This window comes from Oryza sativa, chromosome 7, assembly GCF_034140825.1.
Source record: "Oryza sativa Japonica Group chromosome 7, ASM3414082v1".
In the NCBI taxonomy this organism is placed as follows: Eukaryota; Viridiplantae; Streptophyta; class Magnoliopsida; order Poales; family Poaceae; genus Oryza; species Oryza sativa.
Window position 1 is genome coordinate 24397501 of NC_089041.1, and position 10656 is coordinate 24408156.

The following is a 10656-nucleotide window of genomic DNA, read 5'->3' on the forward strand; positions in this document are numbered from 1 at the left end:
TCAGTATTTATTCTTAAGCTAGTCGTAAATGTTGTTTGCATGAAATGTTCAATTCTGAAACTAACTAGTACAACGTACTTGCTTAAGTACTGTGAAACCTGTGGCCTAAGACTTGGACAATTAGGATCTCCTGATTTAGCATTCATATCTTTGTACTACGTATGTTGTTATTATGATATCTATTCATGAAGATCCATACAGTCAGAATTCTCAATACGTGTAATATTGTTAGAAAAAACTAAAAGTTCATAATCACGCGGCATTGTGTAATACCTTTTCATATTTCCCCTGTTACTAAAGCAATACTAGAGAGAAGGAACAATTTGTCTAAAATAAGATAAGATAGTAACTAAAAAGGAGGGCAACAGGGTAACTCAGTAACAAAGGAACAAATTTATAAATCTCTTCACAAGAATGAAGAATATCACACATTTCCCCTCATTCTTGAAGCTAATTAACATTCAATACAACAACAAGCATAACAACAAAATGATAAAACCATGACGCCTCACATTATACCTGTCAGCTACATGAGAACGCCTAATATTCGAGGATAACTCATCTAGCTGATATTATATAGCAAGCATCATTCAGTTCTTTGCACTGAGATCAGTCATTTTGCACAACGGTACTAGTGTTAGAATCCTTCTTAAAAATCAATTCGTCCCAAACTTCATGTGCATTGCTGAAGTACCGAAATTCTGAAACTTTCAGAGTTTAGCAAGCATGTGGGCCAACTCCTCATCGGTTACCTCAATGTCCTGGTGCTTACTGACGGCCTCCGCAAGTCGGGCTGCTAACTGGTGCTTGCACTGAAGAAAAAAAAAGCAATTAGTCCATGAAAAAGAGATCAACGAACATCTCAATACTCAGTAGTCACGAGCCGATAATTGCAATTGCAATAGCGCGATGAAGAAACAAAAGCAATTACTCCATGAAAAGAGAGATCAACAAGCATTCCAGTACTCAGTAGTCACGAGCTGATAATTGCAACTGCGATAGCACCATATGAAGAAACAAAAGCAACTAGTCCATGAAAAAGAGATCAACAAGCATCTCAATATTCAGTAGCCGCGGGCTGATAGTTGCAATTGTAATAGCGCCATGAAGAAACAAAATTAAAGCAATTACTATGCAAAAGAGATCAACAAGCATTTCAGTAACCAGTCAAAATAAAACAGTAAAAAAAAAGCATTTCAGTACTCAGTACTTCAGTAGTAGCTGATAATTGCAATTGCAATGGTGCCATGTTTCTTTTGTGTTTATAGGTTATCCGTTTCTTGTGTCCATGAAATTCAGTGTGCCTGATTGAAAGATGTACGGATTCAGATGCAGTAACAGCAGCAGGTCAGAATGCCACACTTACGCAGAGCTGCTCGCCGCGGCCGACGATGTCGTAGAAGAAGGAGTAGCAGGTGCAGAGGTGCTCTGGGAAGCAGATGTACTCCTCCTTCCTCCTCGACTCCCCCATCACCTGAATCGCCGAGACGCAAAACCCTAGGTCAGGCAAATCCTCACTCACTCACTTTTGGCTGTGACACGAAGAAGAACAGGAGGAATCGAGAGATGGGGGAGCTGACAAGGAAGAGCGAGCGGCCGCTGGGCGCGCCGGTGACGCGGCGGACGCCGCCCTCGTCGAGGATCTTGCAGGCGCGCACCATGTTCTTGCCGAACAAGGCCTCGAGGCTGTTTCGAAGCAACCGAGGTCAAGGAAGAGGAGGGAGCGAGGCGGCGGGCGCTTGGTTTTACTCACATGGATAGGTGCTCGTCGGAGGCTTGGCCCGCGGACCTGATCTCCGCCCACACCGCGTCGGCGACGGCGAGGGCGACCCCGGCGGTGACGGACATTGCGGCGGCGGTTGCGGTGGCGGTGGCGCGCGCAAGGTGTTCGACGTTTTGACGCAGTGATAGAGGAAGGATGGAGACTTACATGTGGGCTCCACCATGTCAGGGCAGTTCAGTTCATCAAAGAAAATCGAATGCAAAAGCGGACAAAACACGCAAAAATCTTGATTAATTTCTGATTACAAACACTCGAGGTGCCAATCGAAGCTAGATAAAAAAAAATCAAAATCATGTACTTCTATACGCATTTCAATTCTCTGAACAAACATAGTGCCATGATCTACATCATAACCGATGTTATGACAAAAAACATGGAGAATCTAACGCAAGAAACGCTAAGAACAGAGTGGCAATCGGCAGAGAATGCCGTAATCACATCAGCGGTTGTGGAGAGGGTCCGACGAGTTGGGCACTCGCCGCGCGCTGCCACGGACCAGCTGCCCGTCCGTCGCCGGGAACCGCGGCCACCTCCTCGCCCGCACGTCGAGCTTCGCCGCCGCCCCGTCGTCGTCCGGCGGCTTCGCTTCTTCGGCGCCGGCGACGTCGTCACCGCCGTGTCCCCCGACGACCGCCGTCGTCGCGGCGAGCAATGTCAGGAGCAGGACGGCGAGGAGGAGCAGTAGCCTTTGGCTGGCCATCTCCTGCATGGAGGGACAGAGTTTACTGTATCTATCAGAGAAGCTGCACTTGTCTGAATCTTCTAATGCAGAGTAGCAGTATCAGTCTATCTATCAGAACTGAAGTACTACTACCAGTGTACTACTGGTTACTGATTAGAGAGCAGCAGCAGAGAGAGAGTTTTATTACTGGGATGTTTAAGCTTAACAACTTGGCAAAGTGGTGCTCACATTGGCACATTGAAGATTAGTAATGGTGATTAGAGCAACAGTCAAAAAAATTCAAAGGTGAAAAGCCCTTTTCTGCCCTAGTGATGAGGTGTAGGAGCTAATGCACAATCATTTGCCATTTTGTCAACTTTGCACCGCATGACTCGAAAAGACAAACTGCATGCTACTCCTAGCAGTAGCAGTGCCATCTTTGAAAAAAAATCAGAAGCAGAGAAAGAAAGAAACACAGTAGCAGAAGATTCATCATTTCATCTGCTTCTTCTTTCTGTCACATTCTGAAAAACACAAAGAACATATACACGCTAAGCTTCAGAAATTGGCTAGTAACAAACTGATCATATACATTAATCTTCAGAAATTGAGGCATCTGAGTCCCAAATGACGCAACCTTTTTGGCGTGTCATTACTTTTAGAAGGGGGTTAGTTAGTGCAGAATTGGAGGTTAGCGACAGATGATTAGTAGTAATTGGGAGCAGGTGAATTGGCCCGGGAAACAGGGGACACGGCTTTCCACAAGAGAAAGGCCTTGAGCTCCAAAGCCTATGCCCTGCATGCTGCTGCACTGCCATGGCCATTTTGCCCTGCCATTGCCTGCAGCTTCTTTTTTCTCAACTTTTACCGAACCAAACAACCAGCACGGGCAGTTCCTCTGCTTGCTGCACCGAGGGCTCAGCTTTCCATTTGCATCGGGCAGCTAACGCTGGGAGTTGTTTTGTGCACTTGTGCGTGTTGGATTGTGTCCACTGCTGCTGGAGAGCGGAGAGGAGACAGGAACACATGAATGCCTGGTCCTGTCACAAGTTTTGTTTGCTGAATCTTATTATGCTTGTAGTAGTAGTACGTGATTAGAGTGACGGTATGTCACTGTTGCATTATCAGTGGAGATAATGCATTGAGAATCACTGGGGTTTTCAGCTTGCCAATGCTGCATTATCTTCTTTTTCTTTTTTGAAACACATAAACTTTTATAAAGCAAGGACAAAGTTGATGGGATTAAATCCCGTTACATCGCCGAATGATAAGAACTGAGAGCAAAGAGCCATCCTTATTGAAATGAAGGTTAACTAAGTGTCCTTCCTAATGAAACCGAACAACAGTAAAACGGCAGATCAGGGAGCTACGGTATTGCAAAGTTTGGGTCTCCTTTGAACTACACTCCACTTGATAGACCGATAATTCTTTTGGGCTGCCTCCAACGGAAACAACACAAAAGTATACGTGATCAAAGAAAAAACCAATGCTATTGGAAAACGAGAGAGAGAAGAAAAGTGTACTCCCTCCATCCGATTTTAAGCGCAGTTGTGAATTTCCATATCCAACATTTGATCTTATTTGAGATTTTTTAGACTAGTATTTTTATTGTTATTAGATGATAAAATATGAGTAATATTTTATGTGTAACTTGTTTTTTAAAAAAATTTAAATAAGACGGACGATCAAAGATTGAACACGGAAATTTGAAACTAGACTTAAGATGAGACGGAGGGAGTAGTAGCACAGTTCAAGGTAGTATCAGCCCAAGTCCAGCCTGGCATGATACTGGGCTTCCTTTCTTCCTGTAAGGTCTGCATATTGGGCCAGGCCCATCCCATCCATGGCCCAACTTAAGCCCATCTCGAAATGCGCGTTCACCTTCCGGAGATCTTCTAGAAGCGAAGCGAACCAAATCGAACCCCACCCTCCAAGTCTCCGACCGGCACAGCCTCTTTTCTCTCTCTCGGTCTCTCCCCTCTCCACGCCACAGATCTCTCCCCTCTCCATCTCCCACTTACCCGCAGCCATGGCGGAGGACGCCCCCAGCGCCGCCGCCGCCGAGGGGAGCCAGCACGCGTCGGCCGCGGAGGGAGGCTCCGCCGCCGCCGCAGCTTCCGCGGCACCAGCCGCCAAGGCCGCGGAGGCGCTGCTCCCGTCGCTCAGCATCTGGCCCCCGTCGCAGCGCACGCGGGACGCCGTGGTGCGCCGCCTCGTGCAGACGCTGGTCGCGCCCAGCATCCTCTCCCAGCGCTACGGGGCCGTCCCGGAGGCCGAGGCCGGGCGCGCCGCCGCCGCGGTCGAGGCCGAGGCCTACGCCGCCGTCACCGAGTCGTCGTCCGCCGCCGCCGCCCCGGCCTCCGTCGAGGACGGGATCGAGGTGCTGCAGGCGTACTCCAAGGAGGTCAGCCGCCGCCTCCTCGAGCTCGCCAAGTCCCGCGCCGCTCCGTCTCCGGCAGCGGCGGCGCCCGCGGAGGGGGCCGCGTCCGAGTCGGAGGCTGCTGCTGCTCCTGCTCCAGCGGAGGAGTAAGGTGTTTGGTTTGGCCCTGCGCTTAGATCCACCAAAGAACTGCTGCTATTTTGGCATTTCCTTGGAGATTATTCATGATTTCCTCCGCTTATGATCACTAGTACCTTTATATAAGTATTAGGAATGTGTGCTTGAGATGATGAATTGATGTTTGTTACTTGAACCTGGTACCTTGTTACAAATGTTTAAGCTATATCATAGGTGCATGTTTGCCCTCGCATATGTGATATGTATAAGGCTATTCTTGAATCTGTTTGTGCATGGTTGCATGAGCTCATATGTTCTGATTATTTAGCTGAATGCAGTTGAAATGTAATACTAGTGGTTCCAGAGTTCCAGGAGTATGCAGTATTATTGTGCATTTAATTTAAACCTGGGTACTTGAACTCTGCCAGTTCTTACTTCTTACTATGATTTGGTTTGGTATCTGGATCTGTAGTTGTAGACTGGTAGCAGAAGAAAGGGAACTACCTAGTTCAATCTTAATGATCTAAACAGGCCTATGAAATCTTATAACAAGTTACGTGGTCCTTCATAAATTGGAAGAGGTGTTTATCGAAGTTGATTCAACGAGCATTGGATGTTAAGCTATGCAGCGGGTGGCATTTCAATGAAGAATATCAAACTGCAAGGACATGAAGGCATAGTACATTTCTCTCTCCAGGGGATTGTTACTCTCATTTGCAAAGTTAGATTACATAATGAGGATTTGAAATTATAAGACAGTTTTGGGCTTATGGTTTGTCCTGGATGAAAACTACAGTTTGCCATCTCTTTTTTTTTACCCTCTGCTATTCTTTTCACCCATTTTTGTGCTGTCTGAAATGTGGAACGTACCACCAGCAAAATGAATTTCACCACATGGACCTAGATTGCATTACTAGATTGGAAAAGGAACCAATTCTGTGGGCCTGACTATCTGTTATGAATTTCAGCTAGAGTCCATAAAGCACAATGGTATTTATTCTGCTTGTATTTACTTTGGATGATCTGAGTTAAATTACTTGATATTATGAATTTTCCCTGTCTGTAGGAGTGTAGGGTATCCATTTTCATGATATTCTGATAGACTTTCAAGCAGTTGCATTGCTTAAAGAATTGTTTGCTGCAATGGGACTAGTATGTAGTATCAGCACCTGTAAATACTGATGATGGCTACATCTTATTTGCATGCACTGCTTATATTTACTTGAAGGTCCATTCTTTCATTGTACTACCTGCCTACCTGGTGCTGTGTCATATTCATGAAGAACATGGTATTTGAAAAGAAGAAAGAAAAAAAGGAAAAGGAAAAATGCCAGCAGTCATGTCGAAGTTGTTCTCACTTCACATGTTTGGTAGCTCAAATAGCTGTGTGCGTTCTTTTGGTTTGGCTATTTTTAGATTTATGCAGTGCATATATATATATATTACTCTGAAAAACACATTTTTGGTCACATCTGTCCTTCAGTCACCAATCTCTCATTGCTCATTTAAAGGTGCTGATCTGGATGCCTGAAGGCCTCTAAAAGTTCTCAGCTGTGCTGAGCAAGATATAACACTTGAAATCTTCAGTTGTTATGTTGTGTTGAATGGCATTCCGGTCATTTCTGCCATGTTTTTCCACAAGTGTGAGCTCATGATAAAACAAGACAATTGCATATTTGCATTAGCTATTCCACTTACTGCAGTGGTTACCTCCGTGGTAACTCTCAAAGGGCTTGTTATTACCTCATAAAGGGATTAAATGAAATAAGCCTGTATTAGGCACATAACTACCATCTACTCCCTTCATTTCAAAATATAGCAACTTAGGATATGTCCTAACCAATTTTATTCTAGGTTATTATATATGGGGACGAAAAGAGTACTTAGTACTTCACGTGGATGGAGAATAGTGCGTTTGGATGTTGCAACCTGTTTATTCCTAGTATTGGGTGTTCGTGTTGTAGACGCTTGGCGTGACTGTTTATTTCCCGAGTTATTATATTGTATTTTTTCTGCTTTATCCATAAAATACGAATATATAGCTCTATTTTTTTAGGGAGTATTTTGGGGGAGGGAGTATCTCCCGGTGACCGTGAACGAAAACCAAATTGGTCGACTCTTCTGTCGCTGTTACTAATCATTAGAGGTGACAGTTCAGGTGTTACTTTAGATTTCAGCGGAGCCACCGTTTCGCTTATTTTAGCGAAACGACATATTTATAAACGGAAAGTAATTTGTAAATAAAACTTTTATATATGTGTTCTCAGCGATCTAAAAATAAAGACTGAAAAATAAACTTCGATGAAAAAAACCTTAAAATCAGCTTTAAATTTAAAGTTAAAAATTCAAATTTTGAATGATAAGCATAAGCATAAACGAAGATAGTCCATCACCCAGATTCCATTGCCGGAGCTAAGCACACGTGGGAAAAGGCGTCGTCCTCCAAACAAGCAAAAAAAAAAGAAAGTGGTCCACGTGGACTGAAGCCATTGGCCAGGTGCCCTCATCGATCAATCGCAAAATGCCTCAGGCCTAAGAAATCTCTAATCCTGGTCCTAAACTTCACGAGCAAGTCACTCGGCATCCCGGAAGATTCCAGTAGGCGCGGACACACCAACGCAACCGTCGCCAACGCCGCCGCCTCCGCCCGGCTCGGGTCGGAAACTCGGAACCCGGCGCGTCCGATCGAAGCTTCCGACCTCCTCGCCCGCGCCGACCCGGCCACGTCACCACCACCCGGTGCAATAAGACCCTGGTCGGCGAGCGAGTTCGAGGCAAACGGCGCCCCCATTCGAAAATCAAAATCTCTTCCTCGCCTCTCTCTCTGCTCTCTGCTCTCCTCGCCTTCCTCTCTCGCCAGTTGCTCCGCGTCCTCGCTCGAGTGCGCGGCGATCCATCCGGGAGGGAGAGGTGCGTGCGCTCTGATCGCTCGGGAAACCGTCGTCCTGCTCGATCGCGCTGGTTGATCGCGATTCGCCGCAGCGGCATTCCGCGCGAGTAGTTCGATTAACTTTTTTTTTGGGTGCTTTGTTTTGCTCTTGCAGACGGTGACGGCGCGGGTTGAAGTTGAACTCAGCGGCGGGTGGGATGGTTTCCTTCGAGATGAGTGAACTCAAGAGTACGCGACTCGACAACCACCCTCCTCCTCCTCCTCTTCTCCCTTTGATTTTTCGCGCGATTTGTGAGCGGTTTGGTGTAGGATTTGGCCCGCGTTTGCGTCGCTTTCCGTTTTTTTCCCGTGCGATTTATGAACCGTTTGGTGGGAGATGGGAACGTAGTACTCCAGTATTTGCTTTCACGTTTTCCCGCTGTTCTCTACGAGTTGTTTGGTGGAAGATGCATATGCCGCGTGTCTCCTTGTAGCTTTGCGTGCTCGATCATGCGCTAATCTGTTCCCCTGTCGATAGCCTTGCGAAATGCTGTCATTTTTGCAGCATGATTGGTCGTGTTTGATAGTTTAAAATGCTGAAAAAAAAAAACTATGTCCGATCGAATCTGTGACTCCTGGGTTCAAATCACCGGTAATCGGTGTTTGTTTGGTGAGACAAACCTCGCCAAATTTCCGGAGTTTCGCTTCAAGTTTTGTTTACAAACATAATGTCCTTGGTTACTGTGGACTGTGGTGAATTTTCCATTACTGTTTTTTTTAAGTAGAAGCAATTTGTTGTGCTACTATTGTATATGGCAAATAATTAGCACTGCCTCTCTGCACACCGAAGTTAAATTTCTGAGCAAATAAGTTCCGGTTAGCAACTTGAAATCTATTCAGGTTGGGAAAGTTTCAGGTGTCGATATTTTCAGAACTAGATGAAATTTCGGTCATGGTCGTCCATAGCTGAGATAGCATATTGTCAGTTTATCATTTCATATGTTTTATATCAAATTCGCAACGCGTCATGTTTTTGAACAGGAGGTCCATCTAATAGTAGCTAAATAATACAATACACGTTCTTCAATTTACCTGCCTAATTTAACTTTTTACATTTTTTTCTTGCAACTGTGAGGTATTGACGTATTGTACAATGTGTATGCATCTCACTAGCTCAACCATTTCATCACTTTTGTTTTCAACAGAGATTGGGCTGGGCTTATCTGGGTTCGGAGTTCTGTTCTCGTTTCTTGGGATCATCATGCTGTTTGACAAGGGGTTCCTTGCAATAGGAAACGTAAGATTCACTTTCCTGAATGGCTGAATCCTGATTGATGCTTCACTGTAACCTCATCCTGATCACTAATTGGTGTGCGTATGCCATGTTGCAGATTCTGTTTGTGTCTGGTGTTTCACTGACCATTGGACCGAAGTCAACCGTGCAGTTCTTCACCAAGCCTAAGAATCACAAGGTCTGTACCATTGCAAACTCCATTCATCATGAAGACTGTGCTATTTCAGTTCCCAGTTCTATTAGAGGTCCATTATGATATGAAAAATCTACCTCATTGTACAGGGCTCGATTGCTTTTGGAATTGGCTTCTTCCTGGTCCTTATTGGTTGGCCGTTCTTTGGCATGCTGGCAGAGGCATACGGCTTCGTCAAGCTCTTCAGGTCAGTAAACTCTATGGTGTTTCCATTCTGAAACATGATCATAATAATCACCTGTCTCTAGGTCATGTGCATTGTGAAATGGAACACCTGGAGTCTGTATCCGAATCTGACTGTGTGTGCTTCTGAATTTTCATCACAGAGGCTTCTGGCCAACTGCTGCTGTTTACCTGCAAAAGAGCCCCACCTTCGGTTGGATATTCCACCACCCTCTTGTGACTTCGGTACGGCTATAAGTCACCACCGGATGTGCTTAAACTCCCTGCTTGTCGTCGTAGATTCATAGTCTCTGTTCTTATGGTTGTTCCTGTTTACAAATTTGCAGCTGATCACTAGGTTCAGGGGAAGACGAGTCCCGGTGTGATCGTCGCTTTGCTGCTGGAGCTGGATCACTCCAAGGGATGCCGGGTCACCTCCAAAGAAACTTAGAGCGATACATGCGGTTTTTTCTGGTTAGCTTGTGATTCGTTGGTGCTGCTGGTATGTGAATCTTGTGTCTCTGCTACCAGTACCCTGCCTCAAAGACCTCGTTACTACGCTCGCCAGTTGCCCAGTTGTTCGTAGAAACTAGAAAGACTTTCTTGCTTGTTAATGGGTAGAGAGGGTAGTCATCGTACATATGGCTATGCTCATTGCACGATTGGTTGATTGCTAGTAATTGATTTGTAGGTCATCCTACGGGAATATTACTGAGTAGCAAAAGCTTTCAGTTCCGGTGCTACGTATGACGTTCATGTTTTTACCTTATGACGTTCATATTTTTACTGTTCATGTTTTTACCAAATGACTTTTAGTAGAATCATATTTTTACCATATGACTTTCAGTAGAATCAATCTGACTTACCGTTCATTTTTTTACTGTATGACGTTCTAGAATCCTTCGAGTTTCTATTTTTCTACGCAAATAATTCGATCTTTTCTGCATGAATCTTTTGTCGCACAGAACAACTATAATAGTATAATTGAGAAACAATAGAGTGAAATATCACAAAATGAACAAGGTAAACTAAGAAATCAAAAATCAACTAATCCATCAGCACCACAACGTATATAGGATAATAGGATACTGACATCAGTGGAAAGCAGAATGTATCAGTTTCAGAAAGACCTGAGTTCCTACGTGTTCAGGCTTCTGAATGCTAAACCAATCTTCCTCGACCAGTTCCTTGGCCATA

General features: G+C 45.0%; 4 protein-coding genes across 4 annotated transcripts; 2 read left to right on the top strand and 2 right to left on the bottom strand.

The window, feature by feature from the left end:
* Positions 1 to 374: 374 nt before the first annotated feature.
* LOC4343787 (uncharacterized) lies at positions 375 to 1934 on the bottom strand. The gene is made up of 4 exons (XM_015790682.3): positions 1754 to 1934; positions 1581 to 1686; positions 1367 to 1474; positions 375 to 812 (listed from the first exon to the last, which is right to left on the bottom strand). The coding sequence occupies exons 1-4, from the start codon at positions 1846 to 1848 to the stop codon at positions 711 to 713; spliced, it is 411 nt and encodes a 136-aa protein (XP_015646168.1). The 5' UTR covers positions 1849 to 1934; the 3' UTR covers positions 375 to 710.
* Positions 1935 to 2098: 164 nt separating this feature from the next.
* On the bottom strand, positions 2099 to 2557 carry LOC107278381 (uncharacterized). The gene has a single exon (XM_066312043.1). It carries the CDS (start codon positions 2490 to 2492, stop codon positions 2223 to 2225), a length of 270 nt encoding a protein of 89 aa, XP_066168140.1. The 5' UTR covers positions 2493 to 2557; the 3' UTR covers positions 2099 to 2222.
* Positions 2558 to 4412: 1855 nt separating this feature from the next.
* LOC4343788 (MFP1 attachment factor 1) lies at positions 4413 to 5194 on the top strand. The gene has a single exon (XM_015789710.3). The coding sequence runs from the start codon at positions 4474 to 4476 to the stop codon at positions 4972 to 4974; it is 501 nt and encodes a 166-aa protein (XP_015645196.1). The 5' UTR covers positions 4413 to 4473; the 3' UTR covers positions 4975 to 5194.
* A 2523-nt stretch (positions 5195 to 7717) lies between these two features.
* Positions 7718 to 10296, top strand: LOC107276974 (vesicle transport protein GOT1). The gene is made up of 7 exons (XM_015790198.3): positions 7718 to 7851; positions 7986 to 8059; positions 9016 to 9107; positions 9202 to 9282; positions 9387 to 9484; positions 9624 to 9705; positions 9807 to 10296. The coding sequence occupies exons 2-7, from the start codon at positions 8029 to 8031 to the stop codon at positions 9843 to 9845; spliced, it is 423 nt and encodes a 140-aa protein (XP_015645684.1). The 5' UTR covers positions 7718 to 7851; positions 7986 to 8028; the 3' UTR covers positions 9846 to 10296.
* Positions 10297 to 10656: the final 360 nt, after the last annotated feature.